Below are 23,157 nucleotides of genomic sequence, written 5' to 3' on the forward strand. Positions count from 1 at the left end.
GCTGGCCTTCAACTCACAGAGATCCACCTGCCTCTGCCTCCTGAATGCTGCGACTAAAGGCATGCACCACCATGCCTAGCTAGCCCAATACTATACTCTATAGGCTGCTTGGATCACAGGGAGGGATATCCAGTGGCATGATGGGTATCTGTAGCTGGGTGGATCACTGAATTCCCTTGCATGGAATCAGGTGGGCCAAAGACAGTGGCATCTCTGTTCTGGAAGGGTTGGGTGCTCATAGTTCAGGGGAGCAGGACAAGACCTTGGGGAGGGGGAGACTTCTCTGCTTGGAGGAACACTCTTAAAGTCCAAGGAGTCCATGTTGGCTGGAGAGAGGCTTTCTTTTTAAATATAAATTTTATTATTTTTTTACTGGTGTGTATTTTTGAGTATGTGTGGCCAAAGGAGAACTCTGTGGCATTCTCTTCTTCTACATTGCCAGGGTTTCAGGATTGAATTCAGGTCACTAGGCATGTACAACAGGTGTCTTTACCTGCTGAGCCTCTTGCCTGCCTTTGCTATCTAAGTCTCTTGTGGCTTGATGCATGTTAAGGGAACATGCATACATGTGTGAGCTTGTGCATGTACACATACATATACATGTACACACAGCATACTCTTCAGACCACACACCTAACTTACTAACTAACCCATAGCCAGGATCCTCATGCCTCAGACTCCTGAGTTCATCTTGCATCGATCTCAGCTCTAAGGGGACATAAAGGCCTTCCCTGGAAGGACCCAGGACCCAGATCACCTTGAGAGACCGAGAATCCTGCAGAATTCACATCCTACAACAGCCCTTCAGAAGCCAAGCTCCATCCTTCAGACTCCAGATCCACAGTCTAACACCCCCCCCCCACATACACATCCCTCTTCCCCATGCACATGTCCAACACGAAAGGAAGGGAGCATGATGCTGGTACCTTCTTACAGTCTTCACACACGACACAGGCAGAGCCCAGCATGCCCAGCTGCTCTCCACATAGAATGCAGCGGTTCACACCATCCCCGGCCACATTCTTCCTCATGTTCTCCAGACGGTCCACCAGGCGCCTGGAGCAGAGACAGGACAGTAAGGGCCCACAGGACCAGGTGCTCCCTGTGTGTCCCAAGAAGAGTGAGGCCCTCTGTCCCTGATTCTATGTTCTTGAAGATCTGACGGCAGCTACGTCCCTTTCAGAATGTCTGAGCCCACTCCAAGTCCAGGCCCTTCAGTGTCCATCTGTGCTAACAGCTTCAGGTTCAGGCCTTTCCTAACTCACGAGGCCTCTTCGCAGGGAGCTGCCATCAGAGTTCTGAGTCTGCTCACTAAACGTGACACACCTGCACTCGGCCATCGTCGCGGGCATCTGGAACAAATGCTCTCAAACTAAGCAGACTGGAGGCACCTGCCCAAACGCAGATTCAGAAACACGGGTCTGAGGCGGAACTTTCTAGAAAGTTCGGAAGCAGTGCCGCTTAATGCAGCTGGCCCAGGCTCCAGCCCAATAATGAAGCAATGGGTGTGAACACCGACCCTGCAGGCACCCAGGAGGGTCTTTGGCGTCTGGATTTTCAGACGTATCATCTACCAGTTTCAAAGTCCTCTCTATGCCCTTTCCTCGAACCAAAGATTTACTGGTCCAGCTGGGTGAGATGGCTCACATCTATAATCCCAGCACCTGGGAAGTAGAGGCAGGGGGATTGCTTTGAGTCCCAGGTCGGGTTGTGTTCCAAGGTTATAAGAGTGAGAGCCTGTCTCAAACAAAATGAAAGCAATGGCAAACCAACAAACACAACCCAAAGGCTTGTCTTTTTTCTAGATACAGGAGCCGGGGCACTGGAACTTGGCCATTCCACCGTGAACAGTGGGTGATAGAGCCCTTGGAAGGACCTGGGAACCACAGCCTCCGGAGGGTCGCCTGGCAGCCCTGCACACAGCCATCAAACGTGGACTCTGCCCAAGAGCCCTCTGGCTCCTAAAATTCATGTTCTGGTGCTTCTCCCTTGAGTCCCTCCCTCCAAGGGAGAAGCAAAGAGCAGTCTGTAGCCTCCACTGTGACCCAGGCTACACCTCACTACCGCGAGGTGGCAGTGAAGAGCTCAGGTTCCCTCATGCCCAGCAGCATCAGCAGCAGCAGCCACGTCTCCCCAGAAACTATTCCTATGGACCCACAGAGGTAGTTAGTAACTGAAGCCCAGCAGCAGTCTGTGGTCCCAGAACACCCGAGGTGGCGGGAGCTGCCCCTGAGGTGCACTTGCCCTGTGATGGGCATCAAGGTCAACACTCCATATCAGTTTACTGAGCAAACCTTCCACCTCTCCAGGAACTCAGGATTCCCATGATCCCTGACTTAAGAATTTTTTCCCTTCACCATGGTATTAAAGAGACTCAGTATAAAACCATCCTGGGCGGGGACATGGCTCAGTTGGTAGAGGGCTTGTCTAGCATACACCAAGCCCTGGGTTCTATTCCCAGCACACATAAATCAGGAGTGGTGGCACATGCCTATAATCTCAACACTTGGGAAGTTCAAGGTCATCCTTAGCTACAGAGTGAATTTGAGGCTAGCCTGGGCTACATGAAACCCTGTCTCAAAGAAAATAACTAACTAAATAAATAGACAAAAACTCCCCGTAATTTTTATCGCCTTCTAGAAGATAGAAACTCCCTGGTGCTCCTCTTTCATGATGGTGTGCAGCGGCAGTGGACCCAACTTTCTGCCAGCCCCACAATCATGAGAGAAAATGACTACATTTGACTGTGCACTGGGCCTCTAACACGGGAAAGTCACATTTCCTACATGATGTTTGCAGCTTGCCATGGGTTTATCCTACCACCACCCGGCACCCTGTGAGGATCCTCTGCACTCCTGTCCCCATTTATTCAATTCAGAAAACTGAGGCTAAGTTGTTATTGGGGCCAAGTTGTTACTGGGGCCACTGAGTCGAAAGGCAGGGATAGCTGAGATCAAGACTCAGGCAATCTGTCCCAGGCCCTGTCCCTTACTGCCACACACAGAGCAATATGCCAAGCAGTGCTGGGAACCACTCAAACAGCTGAACCTCGCCCTTACCTGTTCCCATGCCTTTCCCACACTAATGGCCCCCCTCAGTCATTGGTAAGGCCTGAGCTGCACACAATGACCTCAGCTGCTTCTGCGCCCTGTGGCTGAGCAGGGTAGTCACACTTGCAATTCGAGCATCTAGGAGGCTGAGGCAGGAGGATCATGAGTGTGAGGACAGCCTGGGCTACTTAGTGAGTCCCAGGTCAGCCTGATACACAGGGCTATCCCATGTACCTCCCCCACCAAAGAAACCACCACCATCAACATAAATACCAGGCACTGGGGAAATAGTGCAGTTGACCGGGAGCTTACCTTGCCAGCATAAGAACCTGAGCTTAATCACTAGAAATCTAAGTTTAAAAAAATGCTGGGTGTGGGGGTGCTCATGGGTAACCACAGCAGGGAAATGGGAGACCCCTGGGGCTCACTGGCCAGCCAGCCCAGCCTATTTGGAGAGCTCCGGGCCAGTGAGTCCCTGCCTGGATAACAAAGTGGATAACTCCTGGGGAATCATAACCAATTGTCCTTGGCCCTCTACACACATGCAATGTGCACCTGCACATGAACAGGGAGAGAGAAGAGAAGGAGGAGGAGGGAAGGGGAGAGAGAGAGAGAGAGAGAGAGAGAGAGAGAGAGAGAGAGAGAGAGAGAGAGAGAAATCACCCAACAAACAACTCCCTTAGTGTAGCATCCTAATGTTGGGATTTCAGCCCCGCTCTGCTCTCTACAGTCCAGTTTCATCCAAAAAATAGTTGGCCAAATGGTGCCTCTTGGTGCCTTGGGGGTTCTGCAGAGTCAGCTGAGGTGGGGGTAGCAGGAGCTTCTGAGAGCCCTGCACCCCATCTCCTCTGAGCCAGCCTGCACTCATCTCTGTTAGTTGGGGCTGCTGGATGAGGTCATCTTTGGTAATTTTGGACTCAAAAACCTTCCAAAGTAGTCTGGAATGGGTGAGCCAGCATGGCTCTCTATGCAGTCGGACTGTACAGTGTGAGAACGTGAGGACAGCTGTGGGGGAAGTGGCGGGAATGCACGGGTGACATTCTTCTTGTCAAGACTTCCTCTTCCACTGCTCTGGCGGGGAAATTTGATCTCACGTGTGCCTCAGTCCCTTTTCACTGTTTGTGATGAGACAACTGACAGAAGCATCTTAGAGGGAGGCATGCTCATTTGGCTCACGGTTTCAGAGACTCTCAGTCCATCATGGTGAGAAAAGGGAAGAGTGATTTGATCCACGGCAGTGGGAGTGTGTGGAAGAGGCAGAGTGCACTAGGGACCAGGGGTGGGTATGATCTCCAAGGCTGGCCCCTAGTGACCCTCTTCCTCCATCAAAGCCCTATCTTGGGAAGTTCCACAGCCTCCCCCAAAGAGCTCCCACATCTGGGGAGCACATACTCAACACAGGAACCTGGCTGAGGGAGCATTTCAGATTTAAGCAATAGAATCAGTCTATCATGGGGGCCCTCGGCACAGAGAGGGTAAGAGGTTTGCAAAGATCACACAGCTATGGCCAATCTGCAATAATGTGCTTCACTTGGGAACATTTTAAAGGAGTTTCCTGCTTTTCTGCTTTTTCTTGAACAATAAGGGCATATATTGCCCCTCCCTTGCAAGCCCACATTCTAATTGCCCTGCCTGAATGCCTGGTCCTTCCAGCACCCCACTTGCAGGCCTGTTACCCCATATGTCCAAGGCAGGTCTCCTGAGCATGCATTAGAGGCTTTACAAGTCCTACAGACTGAATGAAGGCTGTGTCCTGATGTCCCCAGCACTTGTCATAGTGGTTAGGAGAGGGGTGTGAGGTGGCAGGTGACCTTTCTTCTTGGCCCAGATCTCAGGATATGAGCAAGGCATCTCATATCCATCTGCATGGACACTCTCCCCCTCAGCCCCAAATGTGTCCTGCTTAGAAGGCCCCTAGAGCCAGAGACTTCAAATCCAAAGATAAGATTTTGCAAGTGGGTAGGTTAAAACCATGCCACCGTGTGTGACCAGCAGGCTCACAGCATGGTGACAAAGCAATCTGTTCTTTCATGCCAGAACTATTTGTTCCCCCAGGTCTCAGAAGGAGAGCTTGGGGCACAATGGGACCCCTCACTGCCTGTCAATCACCCAGCTTTGTGACAAAGCTCTCATGATCAGGTTCCAGCTCCATCTTGGTGACCAGTCCAGCTAAGCCTGGTCATCCAGGTTCAGTCATGCAGTCTTGAGCAAATGTTCCCCAAACCCATGACCCATCTTGATCCTCCAGGGAGCACATTTAATGCTTGGAAGATGGGTCTATGGGCTCAGAGCAAGACTCGGGAACCTGCATTCTATTAAAGGAGTTCTCTATGTACTCTGTACTGCCTGAATGCTTGGCCACTGCCTGCATTAATTTTTTTTTCTGGTTCTGGGAATGGAACCTAGGGCCTCATGTGTGCGAGGCTGATGCTCCACTCCTGAGCCATGCGCAGACGGGCTCCAGCTCCACCCCCCTGCCAAATGCTGCTTCAGAAGAGGTGAGGGGAAAACCTCATGTGAACCCTCGCCTCAATCTGCTAAGTGGAAAAAGAGCCCCACACCAGAGTGCAGAATCTGTTAGGCTGTGAATATGAGGCTGGAGGTGTTATGTCTGAATACCTTTGTTGTGCACATCAAAGAGAAAACAAAAGAAAAATCAAAACACTGGCAGCAACCATTGTCCTGATGGCTTCTCCTTTACATTTTAACTCCTTATGGGGAACATACGTCACCTTTCATTAGACAAGAAAAGGACATTTCCCAACTCGAGGTATGCAGGCGAAATGCTGAAGGGTGTGAGTGGGAATCCTTCCTCTTAGCTAGTTGATGGCTGTGTTGGTATTTTCTTAGTTGCAACTGATTATTCAGCTCAAGGTGAGCAGAAATCACAAATCCTTCATTCAAAAAACAACAACAAAACCAACAAAAAACCTATACAAATAGCCCCATAGAGTATTGAAGGGACTTGCAAACTTCCCTGCGTAATCTCCCAAGCCAGCCCTCCATTGTCTGCTTCTCTTTCAGCATTTTTTATGTCCAAACTCCCACAATGGCTCATTAAGCTTTGAGCACTCAGTAGCTTTGCCAGCCCCGCCAAGCTCCAAAATCATTCCATGATCCTCCCAAGACCACATGGTCAGGTTTATCACCTGACCCATTCTCTGGTACCAATTCCTTTTCTTTTTTTTTTTGTTTTTGTTTTTGTTTTTGTTTTTTGAGACAGGGTTTCTCTGTGTAGTTTTGGTGCCTGTCCTGGATCTCGCTCTGTAGACCAGGCTGGTCTCGAACTCACAGAGATCCGCCTGGCTCTGCCTCCTGAGTGCTGGGATTAAAGGCATGTGCCACCACTGCCCGGCTCTGGTACCAATTTCTGTCCGAGCTAATTTTCTATTGCTCTAATAAAAACCATGACCAAAAGCAACTTGGGGTAGGAAAGGGCTTATTTGGCTTACAACTTACAGACAATCGCTGAGGGAAGTCAGGACAGGAACCTGGAGGTGGGAACTGAAGCAGAGACCATGGAAGAACACTGTTTACTGGCTTGCCCCTTGGGTTCATAGTCAACCACCTTTCTTATTATTCCTAGCATCATCCGCCTACGGGATGGTACCACCCACAGTGGGATAGGCCCTCCCCCATCAATCACCAATCAAGAAAATGCCCCCATAGACTTACCTAAAAGCCAGTTTGATGGAGGCATTTCCTCAAATGAGATTCCCTCTTCCCAGGTGACTCTAGCTTGTGCCAAGTTGACAAAAAGAAACTAACCATCCCAGTGACCTTGAATGACCTTGGCTCTCCTGGTACCCTCTGCTTAGCTTCTGCTCTAAGGGGGTCGTGTAAGCCATTTCTCAAACCTCCTAATGTGGGCGGCACTCAGAGACCTGAGGTCCTAGAACCCAAACACCCAGATGTCCCTTCTGGTCCTTGGTGCTGAGACAGTCCCTGAGGGAGCCTGGTTTTATGGCTGTCTCCTTTCCACTCTTCCTCTGCTCAGGCTGGCCACTGTAAGTAGCTGTCACTCTCTAGTTAGGTCTTTACATGCCCAATTAACTTTATGACGCCCAGTGCCAACCAGGACACATCCATCACCAGGCGGGTGCTTCAGGGGACCGCTGACTACACAGAGGACTGGAGTAGGCACCTCCCATTCCCCAGGATGTCCTTAGGAACACTGGAAGGGCCATATCCCTCATCCTTCCTTTCTGGATAACAACGTATGACCTCTCAAGATGGTGGGAAGTAGATTACCACTGGCCAGATGTTGCCACTCGGATTCAGGAAGATGGACATGGTAGCAAACACTGTAACCTGCTGCATACCCCATACTGTGAGGTAAGGGGCAGTTAGGATGCAAGCATGGGTACCAGTTTTGACTCTGCATCTGCCACTTCCCAGCTCGGTGATGCCAGGTGAGTAACTTAGCCATTCTGAGCCTCAACTTCTTGCCCAGTAACCCAGGGAGAACCAAGCCCTTCGCTCTGGGAATGTTATGGAGGTTAAATCGTGTGTAACGTGCCTGGGTCATGGTGACCTTCACTGATGGCTGCTGACCTTTATACTTTCTGTACTCTCTGGTTGTCCCAGGTGTCTCTGTGACCAAGGTGCTATCATCTGCTTGGGAACTCATCTTCCTGTTTTGTAAGAGGCTGCAATGACCATAGGGCTCAAGACCTGGTCTAGACACACATCACACAGGACAGTGGTTCTCACCCTCCCTAATGCTGCAGCCCTTTAATACCGTTCCTCAGGTTGTGGTGACCACCAACCATAAAATTATTTTGTTGCTACTTCATAACTGTAATTTTGCTACTGTTTTGAAACATCTGATATGCAGGATATCTGATAAGTGACCCCTGTGAGTCAGTCAATCCCCAAAGGGGTCAAGACCCACAGGTTGAGAACCACTGGTATAGGCCTCCCCACACCGTGGCACATGAAGTACAGGATGATCAGCATCTACATGCAGGAACACATCTTTACGCACAACCATGGCACTTGGTTCCTGAGAGGACCCATTTCCAACCTGCCCTGCAGAGACCAGTAACTGTGTTTGTGAATCTCAGGCTCCCATGGAAGTCCAAGCTGGCCTCTGCAACACCGTCACCACTATCCGGGGCTGCCAGTGAGCATGGCTGTGGCTCCTGAGATGTGGAGGAGACAGACTTTCCGCTGCAGGGTGAACCAATATGACGGAAGCTGCCCAGCTAACCTAGGTTCGGTGGTTCATGCCCTGGTCCCTGAACCAGCATGGAAAATGGCTGAACTATGTGGTCCCACCAGGGAGCAGGTGGGGCCAGATCAGCTGCTGCAATACCTCACAATGATTCTCAGTAGGTGCCATGTTGACTGTCTATCTCTGTGTCCCACATCCTCTCTCTCTCTCTCTCTGCGCCCCATCAATTCTTAAATCCCTTTGCTCACTCTTTGCCTCCCCCGATGGCCAAGCAGGAGGGATCTCAGCAAGGTGCTTATGGAGCTTCAGAGCTGTGGTATTGTCAGAAGCAGAAACGGCCCATCTGCCAGGAGCAGGAGGTGGCTGCCCTGGTGGAGGCCAGCCCCGGGCTCCCAGGCAGGGCTCTTAGAACCTGTCCTCAAATGACCGAGCTGCCCCCACGCACAGCTGGCATTCAGGGTCTGTGCCTGGCAGACTCATCAATTCTCCCACCCGAGCAGCCACAGTTCCCGTCTCACCTTGGGGCATTTAGTGTGCCAGGTGCTGTGCTAAGTACTCCCCGCCATGTTTCTCTTGATCAGTGAGCACCTGTGAGAGCATTTCTATTATCACCCCTGCTTTACAGATGGGGACACTGAGGCACGCGGAGGGCAGTCGCTCACAAGTGGCACCGGCATGGCACCGGCAGCTGCTCTAACTGCCTGGACTTTGGACAAGGGAAGTTTTGTGTCATTCAGCGCTTAGGGTCGTGACTCAGCCGAGGCTGCTCCACCGTTTCCCGTCATGATAAACGGAACTGAGAGAAAGTGGCGAAGCCCTGTGAGACAGAACCAATCAAGCTGACGGATATCCTAGACACCTGCAAAAGCCTGTCTCTCTGCATCCTCCCCCCCCCCACCCCGCCACCCCCGCCACCATCTGTCAACTGTCCTCCCCAGAGGCAGAAGGGTGTGAAAGATGTTTAAGTTCAAAGTCTCATGTGGCCACAGGAAGGCTGTGCGCACCTGGGCGCATGGCTTCAGATTCCTCAGCCGCTAGGCAGTAGTGAGCCCTTCTCTCCCTGAGGACGTTACATGGGTGAGAGGAAGTGCTCAGCATCTGAGAGTTCCCAGCACAGGGTGCAAGAAATACTTCTCTGTGGAACGGCAAAATAGGGCTACAGCTGTGGGCTAGCCTGGACTCCTGTTCCTAGTTCCATCAGCTTTGTAGCTCTGGGCAGGTGGCTTAACCTCTCTGTGGTTCAGTTCTCTCATCCATAACATGGTGATAGCAGTGTGTTCTACTGTACTGGGCCACTGCTGAGACAGTGACCGCCCAGCTTGGGGCTCTAAGCAGGGGGCAGACATTTGATGACTTAGTCCAGTGTTCTCTTCCATCCTCCTGCTAAAGGTTGCCTATGATGACATCAGAATCCTTGGCCCATTTCCTCTGTCCATGAACCACCAGCAGAGGGACAGGGGAACGGGCTGGGGATGACTTTGCCCCCAGAGGATACTGCTCAGTGCTGGAGACTTTTTTTTTTTTTTGGTTATTACAGCTGGTGGTGTTACCGACAAGCAGCTGATAGGTAGAATCCAGAGATGCTGTTTAAACACCGTATGATGCGCAGCCCTCAATACGAAGAATTTCCCCAGGCCCACATGCAGGTGGGTGTCACGGCTGAAAAGCCTGGGTGAGAGGGACTTGGGAGAGGGGGACTGGACTTCCCACTTGACAGATGAGTTGTGGGATGTCTCAAGGTTAAAGAGCCTCAGTAAAAGACTTAGTCAAATTTACAGCCCCCCCCCCACACACACCATTCATGCTGCGTGACGATTTATAGTCCCTTGATGGCAGACACTGGGGGCCGTTAGGGAATTTTTAAAAACTGTCGTTTGCTTTGGTACCAACAGGTTCCACAGAGCTTCAAGGATGGAGTGTGTGCGTGTGTGTGTGCACGCGCATGCATGTGTGCGTGTGTGCGTGTGTGTGTGTGTGTGTGTGTGTGTGTGTGTGTGCTCCTGCACGCAGCCGTGTGTGGAGGTCAGAGGTCAATGTTGACTTCATTGTTCTCCATCTCACTTTTTGAGACCAAGGCTCTCACAGACCCTGGCTGTTGCTCATCCATTTCGCTAGCCTGGCCAGCCAATGAGGTCCCGGCAACAGCTTGTCTCCACCCACTGCCCCTAGCTCCTGCTGGCTTTTATACGGAGGCTGGGATCCGAACTCAGGACCTCATGTTTGCTTGTCAGCCATTTTACTAACTGAGTCAGTCTTTTTTGTTTGTTTGTTTTTTTCTGAGACAAAGTCTCACTACGAGCCCAGGCTGACCTTGAACTTGACATCCTCCTGCCTCAGCCTCCTGAGAGCTAGGATTACAGGCGTGTACCACTCAATATGGCTAAGGCTGAAAACACTTATCTAACACCTGGGGAAACTGAGGCAGTACTTAGCAGTTTTTAACACGGGGAGGTTACAGAGTACTGTTAAACCTGATAAAAATCGATGGCTGTTGGCTTCTTGTGAAAAAATGAACACGTGTATAACTATGTCCAGAATGTTGGGTGTCCTGACCCTGACTCACACCCCTCCCCAGAAGGCCAGGGCTCCAGACTAAAGGAGGAAGGGCTGGTGTAGAAGGGGAGAGACCGACCTGGCTGTCTGTGTCCTTGCCCAGCCATGAGAATGACACCTGCCTAAGGACAAACACTGTGGAAAAATTCCATGTCAAACCATTGGGAGGGGGTAGTGAACCCCAACGGGGAAGTGTCAGGGACACAGTGGGTTCTGTCACAACAGGTCTTTCTTCATCTCTTGGCTTCTTCCTCCATCATCAAGTTGGGATGCCAAGGTTAATGACAACTCTAATTACTTTTCTTTGAGCCCGTCTGTTTCTGGAGGCTGACCTCGAACAGAGCCACCCAGCTGCTGCCTCTTTGCAGGCAGGATACGTGCAAATGCCTTGGAGGAGAACCAGACACAAGGAAGCGCAATGGGGACACGGAAGGGCAGCCTCATGAATAGAGATGCTGTCACGTAGACAGAGTGGGGGTGCGGACGACTTTTCTATGCAAACGGTTTATTCCGGACTTAGCGCATTCTGAAAGTCCAGTGACAATCACCGTGCCTTTCTGACTCAGCCAGAGCCCTTTCCCACTCAGAGGCAGCCCCCAGCAGCCGCGTTTCCATGGAGATGTGGCATGGCTGTGTTTGCTAACACGTGGGGTGAGAGGGTTTTTTTTCCTGAGGCTGTATGTCTGATGCAGATCCCCTGGGACAGCCCTGCAGCCTCCCATTAAGTCCCCCTGTGTGCACACCAGTCACATCTTCCCCTGCACACACCAGCCATTCTTCTGTTAAGGAGATGGGACCTTCAACCATGGTCTCAGTCCCAGACCTGGCTACAAAGACATTTGGTGAACTCTACCTCTGCACTCCTGAGGCCTCACTATAAAGGAGCCAAGCAGGGGTGGGCTACTGAACAAGGAAGGATGTGAGGTGAGGGCAAGAAGACACAGGACCCTCCAGTGTAGTGCAATCCTACTGCCAGCTGAACACTGTGAGCCACCCAGATGCCCCACAGGACAGAAAACCACCCAGCAGAGCCATGCCTGAATCCTTAACTCCTTGAAGTCTGCTTCAGCTAATCTCTGAGTAAAGACCGGGAGCCTCCACCTTGTGCCCGAAGCGGGAATGTGTGCAAGGGAAGCAGTAGGAAGAGATTCTTTCCTGGCCACCATCTCTCTATCCTCCCCTCCTGAACAGGGCAGAGCTGGAGAGAGGGTGGAGGATATGTGAGCTCTTAGACTCTGGGGATGGAGCTGCAGAAGGCAGCTTGGGACTCTGCACAGCCTGGGGCTCTCCTGGGTTCTTAGTTCCAGCAAAACTGTCCCACAGAGGAAGCAAAGCCTCCTGGGAGGCCTCATGCCTTCCCCCTCCCACACAGCCAACATTACCAGCACAGAAATGCAGATTAACAAGGCAGGAAGGAGTCTGCTGGAGAGGCCACCTACTAAGCTTAAACTCTTAAATGGAAGTTTGGATTTGGGGCTGGCAAGACGGCTCAGCAGGTAAAGAGGCTTGCTGCCAAGACTGATGGTCCGAGTTCAATCCCCAGAAAAACACAACGAAGGGAGAGAATTGACCCCCAAGTATTGCCTCCCGACCTCCATGCATACGCCGTGGCATACACTTGTGCATGGAAAACAATAAAATAGAATATGTATTTTTAGGTCCACAGACAGGGAGTTGGGGGACAGGTCCAGGGAAGACACCATATAGAGTTAAGGACATCATTCTGAGGACCAACCAGAAGGGTTGAGCTAGGATTGCTCAACCTAGCTTGTCTATGACCTTGTCTCTCAAGCCTTAGTTTCCCAATCTGTATAGTACTATAGTATATAGCATAGTACTATAGTACCCACTCCATAGGGTTAAGAGGAGCAGTGGCTGTATTGAGTCTAATGAAGTTTTAAACCATAGGACTCAGGGCTGGGGGGCTCAGTGGGTAGAGAGTTTGCCTACAGTGCATGAAGCCCTGGGTCCCATCGCCAGCACTGTAAAAACTGGGTGTGGTGGTACATGGTTATAACCCCAGAACTCAGGAAGTAGAGGCAGAATGGTCAGAAATTCAAGGTCATCCTCAGCTACATATGGAGCTCCAGGCTAGCCTAGGCTACATGAGAACACGTCTCAAAAAAAAAAATGCAGGACTTGGCATATTGTGGGTGCGTGGTAAGTAGTGCCACTTATGGGGATTGTTTTCCATGTTGATTCAAAATGACCCCATACTGTCCCAGATGGCTTCACTTGGGTAACAGAAAAGAAAAGGAAATTCAGCAGCAGGACCCAGATGGGGACGGGAGCACCTGAAATCCTAGTCCAGTTAAAAAGAGCCCCCCCTCCTTCCTCAGAGACACTGCCAAAGATGCTGGGTGAGGTCTTCACCACGCCCAATCACGGTAGCAGCTGAGTGGGCAGGAAGGCACCTGAGAGTCAACTGGGGACATTGAGGCAGAACCCGGCCTCACTGAGAGCCTTGGATGCCCCGGATAGCAGAACCCCTTCTGCAGTCTCACTCCCCACCCGGTGCTCCCCCCCCCCCCCCGGTGCTCCACCCGGCTTTCAGCTGATGCTCTTCCGGGAGGTGTAGGAGGAACAGGACTGAAAGCATGGTGTGGAGCTTAGAAGACACAAATAGCATCGGGCTCGCCTCTGGCAATGCTGCCAGGGAGGGCTGGCGACCGAGATGGAGGAGACACAGGCTGCCCAGGCCTCCGGGGCTGCCCTCCCCACTCCGGGAAGCCAGGGAGAAAATACACCAGCTCAGCAGAGGTATACTCTGCCAGCCCAGATTTGGCCCAGGATCCCTGGAAGCCTCTCAAATATCCTTCCGGGGAAGCCAGGGGATGCTGGGACTCCAGGGCTTGCCAAACGGGAGCATCTCATCACAGGTGCAAACCAAAAGCGTCAGCAAGTACCCAAACACACAAACAAAAAGGCCTCTTGCTCCAAAGACGAAACTGGCCCTTGGATAGCTACCATTTACTGGATGTGTGCTTCACCGTCCTCCTTTGCGTATTCACTCACCAAGGAGTATCATCTCCATTCTGCACACGGGGAAACTGAGGCACAGGAGCAAAGCGGCTACCGTAAGGTTACAGAGAAAATCAATGGCAGGATCAGGATTTGAACCTAAGTCGCCCTGATCTGGGGACCCTAGCTCTCAAACACGATGCTCTGCCTCACGACATCAAGTCAGTGTTGGGCCACAGAGGACAAGACAGGGACTCACTGACTTTGTGCTGGAAGCGGGAGGGAGTGCCTTTAAAGTTGAGGACAAAGAGGGCATAGATAAAAGTGTGGCCGGGTCAGGTTCTCTGAAAGGGCCGAAGAACTGTTTGCACTCAGCTATTTCCTTATACACTCGCCCAGGACCCCCGCCCATGGAATGGCACCACACACAGCTGCAGGGCTGGGGAGATGGCCCAGTGCATAACGAGCCTGCTGTGATTCCCCAGCAGCCGTGGAAGTCAGACATAGCATTGAGTGCCAGAGCTTAGGGGTAAGAGAAAAGACGGTGCCCTGGACCACTGGCCAGGCAACCTAGCTGAATGGATGCACTGTAGGTGGGAGTCCTTTCTCAATGAAAGGTAGAATGTGATGAGAAAGACTTCTGGACTCTATCTCTGGCTTTTGCGCGCGCACACACACACACATACACACACACAAAAGCAGGATGCATCTGTTCCACTTTGCGCTAGGACAGTAATAGATTTCCTGAGGATAAGAGGCGGGGAGGCTTCTCAGCAGCTCCCTAGTTCCCACTGGAGACTGGAGTGTAAGGGACTGCTGGGTGGGTCCCTCTGTAGCCATACCTAGAGTCTCCCCTTTTCTCTGTCACCCTGCCCCGATGATCCCTGACATTTCCCCACCCACACAGCTTCCAGCTCCCCTCCAGCATGTATTAACTCCGTTCTCTTCCATATCTGCTTCCTGCAAGCCCTGCCTGCCTCCCGTCCACAGGCCATTATCCCTGCTCTCTGAGATCCACTTTGCCCTCTTTCCGCCCATCCATTAAACACACTTACAACTGGGGCACGCCCATCATCTCGCTCTATCCTCTTTAGAACCCCGTGGTGCCATTATGCCCTTCCTCCCGTCAGCAGGGAGGTAAATCCTTGTGCTCCAGTTCCACCATGGACTCCGGGTCCTCCGAGCCCAGAGTGTGTGTCCCCACACCGGGTCCCACCTCGGCCGCCTTGCCCATACTGCCATATGCCTGTTGCTAGTGTAACTCTACAGCTTACTCTGGGCTGTGTTCTTGCACGTTCTTTTTTAACATATTTATGGGATGCACAGTGATGCTTGGTTACACGTATATAAGCTGCTGTGATCAGGTGGGCGTCCTTGGTGTGTCCATCTCATCACTGGGAATAATCAGCTCTTCTCTGTCAGTTCTTTTAAAACACTCAGCTCATTGTCATGCATGATCACTGGGCTGCACTGTAGGGTACCGAATGCCATTCATCCTGCCCCCTGCCCCAGCCATGAGCCCTTTCTCCAACCCTGCCCTGCCTTTGAGCCTTTGCCTATAATGTCAAATGCAGTGACTTCTACTCACTATTTCTGCTAACTCCACCCTCAGTGGGGATTCAGTACTTCTAGAGCTCTCTATGCAGCTCTTCTCAGTCAAGATGGCCAGTGTTCACACCCACAGCACAGCCTCCATGGTCAGCCCCCCTCTGCCCTGTCTCCAGACCACCCGACCTCCCTCCTTCCATGCACACTCAACCTGGACATGCCCTGATCCCAGCCCAAGTATACTCCCTCCATCCTCCCCATTTTCTGGGTCAGATCGCCACCTCATGCAACAAGGGTTCTGAATCATAAATGGTCAAGCGCTCCCACCCCAGCATCACCATGCAGCCTCAGGAGGAGGCGAAGCCAGCCTCACCCAATGCGCTCCTGTTCCATCGCCTCCATCTTCTCCGCCCGAGCGATCACCCGGTTGATGATCTCCTTCTCCTCGTCTGTCAGCTCTTCCTGGTTCCTCTGCCTGTCGGTCTGCGCTCCGGGATGGACAGACCATCCTGCCTGCAGCCTGTGAGACCAAAGGGAAGGCGTGAGGCAGGTTGGGAAAGGCTGAGGAGAAGGCATGAGGCAGGTCAGGACAGAGACCCAGGGGTCTGCAAAACCAGGGCTGGAGCTTCTGCAGGGAGCCTCACTGGCCAAGAGGCAGAATGGTGCCCCTGAGCCTCAGCTTGCCTATCTGAACAATGTAACATGCATCATTCCTTCACTCCACTCTGATGCATTTGTTTCAGTAAATGTCCCAGACTATTTGCATGAAGAAAAGTTAGAAAGCAAGATGTATTCAGAAAGATCCTAAACCAGACGCACCCCACCCCAACATGCATATAGCTGCAGGGAACACAGTCAGGCTAGGTGGACCCCATGGATGGCCTGGCCCACTCTCCTGAGGTAAAGGCCAATCAGGCAGCTCTCAGACTTCCCTAGTTATCTGGAAAACTCAGATCTGGGAAAGCTCTGGAGTCCAGGACACATGAGCCACTGGCTCAGGGTCACTTTGGCATGGGGGCCATGAAATTGCTTTTTGACTCAGCAATTGGGAATTAAAACCTAGTTCTCTCCTCCTCCTCCTCCTCCTCCTCCTCCTCCTCCTCCTCCTCCTCCTTCTCTTCCTCCTCCTCCCCATCCCTCTTCCCTCTCCTCCCCATCCCTCTTTCCTCCCCATCCCTCCTCCCTCTCCTCTGTTTCCCCCATCTATCAGTTACTGCTGAAGAGAGCAGAGGAGGATCGGAGGGAAGGGGAGCAGATATCCTGAGTGGTCTTAATGAGGGAGGGAAGGAGATGTGATTTGAAGAGATCTGGTGGAAACACAGATGCAGCCTGGAGCAGGTGCCTCAGGTGTTCCACTACCAGCCTGGCTTAGACCCTACAGTAGTACCTCACTAACAGTGAAGCCCAGGACCAGACAGAAGTGACAGGCCCCCACATGGTGAGCACACCCGATGTTGCCAAATTCAGCTCTTTAAGATGCTTCGTGTTCAGGTCTATGAATGTGACCTCAATAGCCCCAGTGCTCTTTCCCACTACAGCAAGTCCCTCCCATCTGTTTTCCCTGCCCCGCTGCTGACACCCCACCTGCTCTTTACCCAACCACTGAGTCCCAGCCACACTGGTCTCTTGGCTCAACTTGATCCCCCAAACCTTGTTTCTGTCTCAGGACGTTTGCCCTAGCCCCGCCCTTCCCTGCCATGCCGGGAACCCTGCGGTCCTCCAAGTGCTGATCTCAGAGCGACAGCACACCATCTCCTGCTGCCCAGGTTCCAATTCTCTATCACATCCGTCTCCAGCCGAGGCCATCCTTAAATAATGCTCTTGGTGCCTGTTAATCCCCATCTCCCCACCGAACTTCAGGGACCTAATCACTATCATGCCCTGGCACTCAGATCAATATCCGAGGATACGGGCACACAGAGACCTTAACTAGAACCCAGACTCTTCTGAACAGAGGGGATGTTAAAGTCTTCTATTGGTGGTCCACAGAGGGAGTAGAAACAAGGCATGCCCCTCCCCCTTGGTCTAGGCACCACAGGCCACTGTCCCGGATGATAAAAGGCTCCTGGGATCCTGGGGACACGGGGAGTTCAGAGTTGGTGTTCACCTAGAACCCTCTCAGGCTCTGGGGTGTCCTGGTATTGGTCAATTCCTTAGGACTTTTTGCAAAGTGGGACTTGTCTCCTACCTCTGGAGGAAAGACTCTTAAAGAAACCTCAGGTCCCTCCAGGCTATGCCAAGACCTCAGAGGTGAGCTAGGAGAGCGAGGGAAGAGGCGATGGGGGAAGAGAGTGTCAGAAGAAAGGCCAGCCCGAGGTTTCTTCGCCTTACTTGAGAAGGACACAATGGCTCCTGACCCCTCCCACAGTGCCCAGCCATCTATCTCTCCAGGCCTGTGGTTTTCTGTGGACATGGTCAGCGGCAGGCACGTGAGGCAGAAGGTCACGTGGCATCCACAGTCAGGAAGCAGAAGATGAAGAACACTGGTACTCAGCTCGCTTTCCCCTTCATATTCAATCCAGGACCCCAGCCCATGGGATGGAACTGACCATGTTTGGAACAGATCTTCCCACCTCAACTGACCTAATCTCCAACGTCTCACAGGGATGCTCAGAGGGTCAAGGTGACCTTAGATCTTGTTGCCACATCGACAATCAATATGAACCCTCAGGATCCCCCTCCATTTCTTTCCTGCCTTTACGTAGCAATTCCATTCTGAACTCAAGGGACATTCCCGACCTGGGGCCAGTATAGACCCCCCCCCCCCCCGAGGACATGTTCTACAGTTCAGTCTGGTTGCAAGCAATCTGGTCAGCCAGTGCGTCCCTCCCACCCACCACCATACAATCTGCTGGGCTCTGTGCATACCAGGAGCTTAAGCTGCTGCAGAAGTGTGGCTTCAGAGGCATGTGTGGATGTGTCCCCAAGGTCCCCTACAGGAAGACTGCCTCCCTCTGTAGACTATAGGGAGCAGAAAGTGGCTGGAAGCTGCTGCTCCCTCTGACTCTGCCTCCTATCCCAGATCTAGAGCGAGCAGTTGACATACACAGCCCAGCTGGTGTTTGGAAACTTCCTCGTGGGTCTCAGTGGGAGCCCACAGGCCTCCTGGGGAATGACATTTTCATTCCCAAAGCAAACAGGGAAATAAGATGGGCTTTTCAACCAAAACCTTTTACTCTCTGGGAACAAAAGGAGTCCCCTGGGTTGTGAAGCCTCCTGGACATGGGGGCCTTGGGACAAGACAGTGGGTCTCTGCATATAGGATGCTGTGGTAGTTTGAATGTAATTGGCCCCCATAATCTCATAGGGAGTGGCACTATTGGAACATGGGGCCTTGTTGGAGTGCATGTGATCTCGTTGGAAGAAGTGTGCCACTGTGGAGACAGGCTTTGAGGTCTCATACACACTCAAGATACCACCCAGTGTCTCAGTCTACTTCCTGTTGCCTGCATATCAACATGTAGCACCACCTAGTCCAGCATCATGTCTGCCTGCATGCTGCCATGCTCCTTGCCATGATGATAATGGACTAAACTTCTGAAACTGTAAGCTGCCACCTCAATTAAACATTTTCCTTTATAAGAGTTGCCGTGGTCATGGTGTCTCTTCACAGCAATAGAAACCCTAAGACAGATGCCAAGTTAGTGTCATTAAGACCAGGGTCCAATGTTAAGAACCTGGTTTGGGTTTTTTTGTTTTGTTGTTGTTTACTTTTTTGACAGGGTCTCAGGCATCCCAGTCTGGTCTTGAACTTTCTAAGTCACAGAGGATGACCTTGGATTCCTGATCCTCCTACCTCCACCTCCTGAGTGCTAAGATTACAGTATGGCCCATCATGCCCGTGTATAGGGTGACAGGGATCAAACTTAGGGCCTCGTGAAGCACTCTGCTAAGGAACTTGCTAAAAGCCAGTGCTGGAGACAGAAGCGCTGTTATCCATGTTATCCACGGACAGGGATATACAGAGGATCATGTGCCCAGAGGGCCCACCCCATACCTGCCAGCTCAATCCTCTGAGAAAGCAGATTCCTGGGTAACCCAGTCTGAGATTAAGTGTCAAGAACTTGAGGGTAGGGTGTTTATTTCTGTGGGTTTATTTACAAGTTAGATAACTGGGGTCATCTGTAAATGGGGATCGCTGAGTAAAAGGCTTTAAGATGTTTTGTCACACAGCAGGAGCTAGCTGATACACATGACAGCAGAGAGAGAAAAGGGCAAACTGCCGGACTCCCTCCATTCTCTTTACAGAGCGGTATCCTTTTAAATCGTGGCCATATAAAGTTCCCTGTGAATACTCTCAGCCACAGAAGGTCTTTACCCAGCTATGTTCCTGTTGCTCTCCAATATTTAGCTTTTGAATAAAATATTATTCAAAGAAAATTTCACTGCTAATGGAAGCAGAAAGATCACCATTATTGAATGTTCCTTTCCTGGAAGTCTGACACTTTGGGGGAAGGGACTGATGTAGGCTAGAGACAGCATGGCCAGGCACTCACAGAAACAGCCCCTGCCGCATCTGTCCCTGCACCTAAAGAAAGTGGGAGGTCACCGCCACCAAAGCCTGCATCAGAGGCCTCCAGACAACAAGAGATGGGTGACCGTCCTGGAAGCCCCGCCCACCTGTCTGTCCTTGAAACACACAGAGGACACCTCACCCCCTTCCCACCACCCACCTGCATTCATTGCACGCACACAATCATCACATGACTGCCAGATGTCTCTATTAATACACTATGACTCCCCAGAGGAATGGGATGATGGAAGTGCTGTTGGGGTGCCAGAGCTCTGCAGCTTTCTCCACAGCAGCCGAAATGAACCCCTTTGTGTCCCTGCCCTCCAGCCCACACTTCCCTGGGATGCCCATACTGCAGGTGTCAGGAAGGCATCTTTGCAGCTCAGTGAGGAGATGTTACTGAAGGAACCAGGAAGGCTGTCCCGAGAGACATTTTCATCCGTGGTCTGCAAGGACCCTCTGCATAGATTTCATCCTGGTGACGCCAAAGTGGATGCAGAGGGACACTGGAGTCGCCATGGACCTCAAGTGCAAGCCATCTATCTACCCCCTCAGTGGCTCTGAAATGCTGCATTCTCACGTGAAGATACCCACATGGATCAATGTCTCTCTCACAGGGTGCCCAGCCCTTATCTGGCCTACCTTTACACCATTCTTCTCTAGAAAAATCTCTCATCATGGTCCCCGAGTCTGGGCTACATAATATTCTTTAGGGTCCCACAACTATATTTTCCTTATATGGGTTTGTTTGCTTGTAGACCCCACTAGGTGTCACCCATACTTGAGCTATGCATGTGTCTCTGGTGTTTAGCATGGCAGCTGGTATACAGTAAGTACCTGGTCAGTTTTCTTTCTTGAGACAGGGTCTCACTATGAAGCCCTGGCTGTCCTAGAACTCTCTGTAGACCAGGCTGGCCTCGAACTCAGAGAGATCTGTCTGCGTCTGCCTCCCAAGTGCCAGGATTAAAGGCGTGTGCCACCATTCCTGGCAATATTTTTTTTTGTTCTGTTTTTGTTTTTCGAGACAGGGTTTCTCTGTGTAGCTTTGTGCCTTTCCTGAACTCACTTTGGAGACCAGGCTGGCCTTGAACTCACAGAGATCCACCTGGCTCTGCCTCCTGAGTGCTGGGATTAAAGGCGTGTGCCACCACCGCCCGGCTGGCAATATTTTTTAAGGAAAGAAGGAAGGAACAGGAGGGGAGGGGAAAAGAAAGAGAAGAGGAAGGAAGGGAGGAGTGGAGAGGGGAGGGAGGAGTGAAGGAGAGCAAACTTTTTCCCAGCCTTCAGCACCTGGAAGCCTCTGTGAGCTTTGAGACCCTGTGGAGTCATGGCCCTGTGATGATGTCCTATTTACAGCTTTGTTTTTAATTGTTTAAGGGGCCAGGGAGACAACTCGGCAGCGAAGGGCACTGGCTGCCCTGGCAGAGAACTGAGGTTCAGTTTCCAGCACCCACATGGCAGCTCACAACTACCTATCACTCTAGTTTCAGGGGATCCGGCGCCTTCTTCTGACCTCCACATGTTCCTACAGGCACACGGTGCACAGACATGCAATAAATAAATATACAGTCATTTAAGTTAGCCGACAAAGTAGCGAGTTTCACTATGGTGTTTTCAAGCACACATGTGATCACACTTCATTCTCTTTACCCTCTTCCCTGCTGCCCTCCCCACTCCCTCCTCCCACAGCTTCCCCCTTCCTCTTCCCAAGTGGTGCTCCCTTCTGCTCTCATGCCGTGTGTCCGCCATCGTCCTCCCCTCCCTGGACATTCTTCCTCCCACTCATGGTTCCCTCTCCACCTCAGGGCGCACATGCACACACACTTCAGTCCAGATTCCACATGTGAGAGGCGGCACGCCGCACCTGTCCCTCTGAGACATCTCACCCATCATTAATCTGACAGCTCCTCAGCCCCTGTCCCTGACAGGGCTCAGTAACACATCCATGGTTTTATAAAAAACAAAGATCGCCTGACCAGGGTCCCACCAGCCAACCACAGAGATCACTGAGTAACCAGATTCTCCCAGAGGTCATATGGGGAAACTGAGGCTCAGAGTAGAGGGAGAAGGCTGGGGTCACCTGAGTAGGTGTTATTGGGTTCTAGCAATTCCCTGGAGGACTCAGGGTAAGATTATTTGGATGCAAAAAGGCTGAACCCAACATCCAAGCCTGTTCTCTCCCCCACCACAACCACCAACAGGAAGACAAGGCGGTGATTCACATCTCCACCTGATTGCTGGCGCTTTACAGTTTACATATGAATGCTCCTCCACCCACTGATAGGGAAGGGCAGGTTGTCAAACCCACTTTACAGACAGGACAGTCCAGAGATCCAGAAATGGTGGACAGTGTGATCCATCAGGTCACAGTGATGGTGCGTCTGAGCATCCTCATCATTCCAGGGTGACGACGACGATGACATCCTGTAGTGTCTGGATGTGTTTGTCACTGAGATGGAGCTGCCTGGCAGCCCCTTTGTTGGGCCCGACATCCAATTTGTCATGCATAGTTAGTACATGAATCTAATTCAAAACACAAATGTGGTGAGCAAAGCCAGACGCTGGGAGCTGATGGCGCATCTCACAGCAGTCAGGGTGACCTCCACAAAGAGACAGCTGCCCCAATCACTACAGCTTTGATTCGGAACAGCACCGACCAGAGTTATAGTCCTAGCAAAACTCTGCAGGGGCAGACATGAACACCAGACTGTCGCCCAAAGTCCCAAACACTACCCAGGATCTCCATGACAGTGGGCTCACCTCAGGAACACATCCCATCTTTCTACCGAGATGGGATTTCCTTCTGAAATTTCATATTTCCTTCCAGGAAATACATACTTTTTTTGCATATGTATATATACTTGGCTCATTCTCTTCTTTACCAGCTCATCACATTAGTCAGGAAAAGCATCACAACTCAACTTGTAGAAAAATGAAAATGGTGTGAAATACTTACTGTTCCTTGTCACTGCAGGCATGCCAAGCAAGGAGAGAAAGAGGAAATGAGAGAGGTTATCTAAGAATTCTCAGGACCAAGAGGCGGCAGTTAGGAGTGTGTACTTGCTCTCAAAGGGGACCAGAGTTCAGTTCCCGGCATCCCTCATCAGCCAGCTCACAGCCACCTGCTAGCTCCAGCTTCAGGAGTTCTGCCCTCTGCTGGCCTCTGTGGGTACTGCACTTACACATGCACATACACATAGTTAAAAATAAAATGAATTTAAAAAAAAAAAAAAAAAAAAAACATCATCATGCCCACATTGCCACACTGTTCAGATGCAATGTCATAGTTTGAATTCTGATGGCCCACTTTCAGGGGGGGGGTGTGTGTGTGCGCGCGCGCGCATGCGCGCGCGGTC

At 51.5% G+C, this 23,157-nt stretch overlaps 1 protein-coding gene across 1 annotated transcript in view; it reads right to left on the reverse strand.

The window, feature by feature from the left end:
• Positions 1–23,157, reverse strand: part of Rph3a (rabphilin 3A) — a 50,943-nt gene that overhangs the window by 22,633 nt on the left and 5,153 nt on the right. The window contains exons 2-4 of the mRNA XM_059249407.1: positions 22,758–22,769; positions 15,662–15,808; positions 927–1,056 (exon numbers count right to left, since the gene is read on the reverse strand). Coding sequence (XP_059105390.1) covers positions 927–1,056; positions 15,662–15,808; positions 22,758–22,769 — 289 coding nt within the window. The remainder of the gene's footprint in view (positions 1–926; positions 1,057–15,661; positions 15,809–22,757; positions 22,770–23,157) is intronic.

The sequence above is a fragment of the Peromyscus eremicus genome, chromosome 23, assembly GCF_949786415.1.
Source record: "Peromyscus eremicus chromosome 23, PerEre_H2_v1, whole genome shotgun sequence".
NCBI lineage: Eukaryota > Metazoa > Chordata > Mammalia > Rodentia > Cricetidae > Peromyscus > Peromyscus eremicus.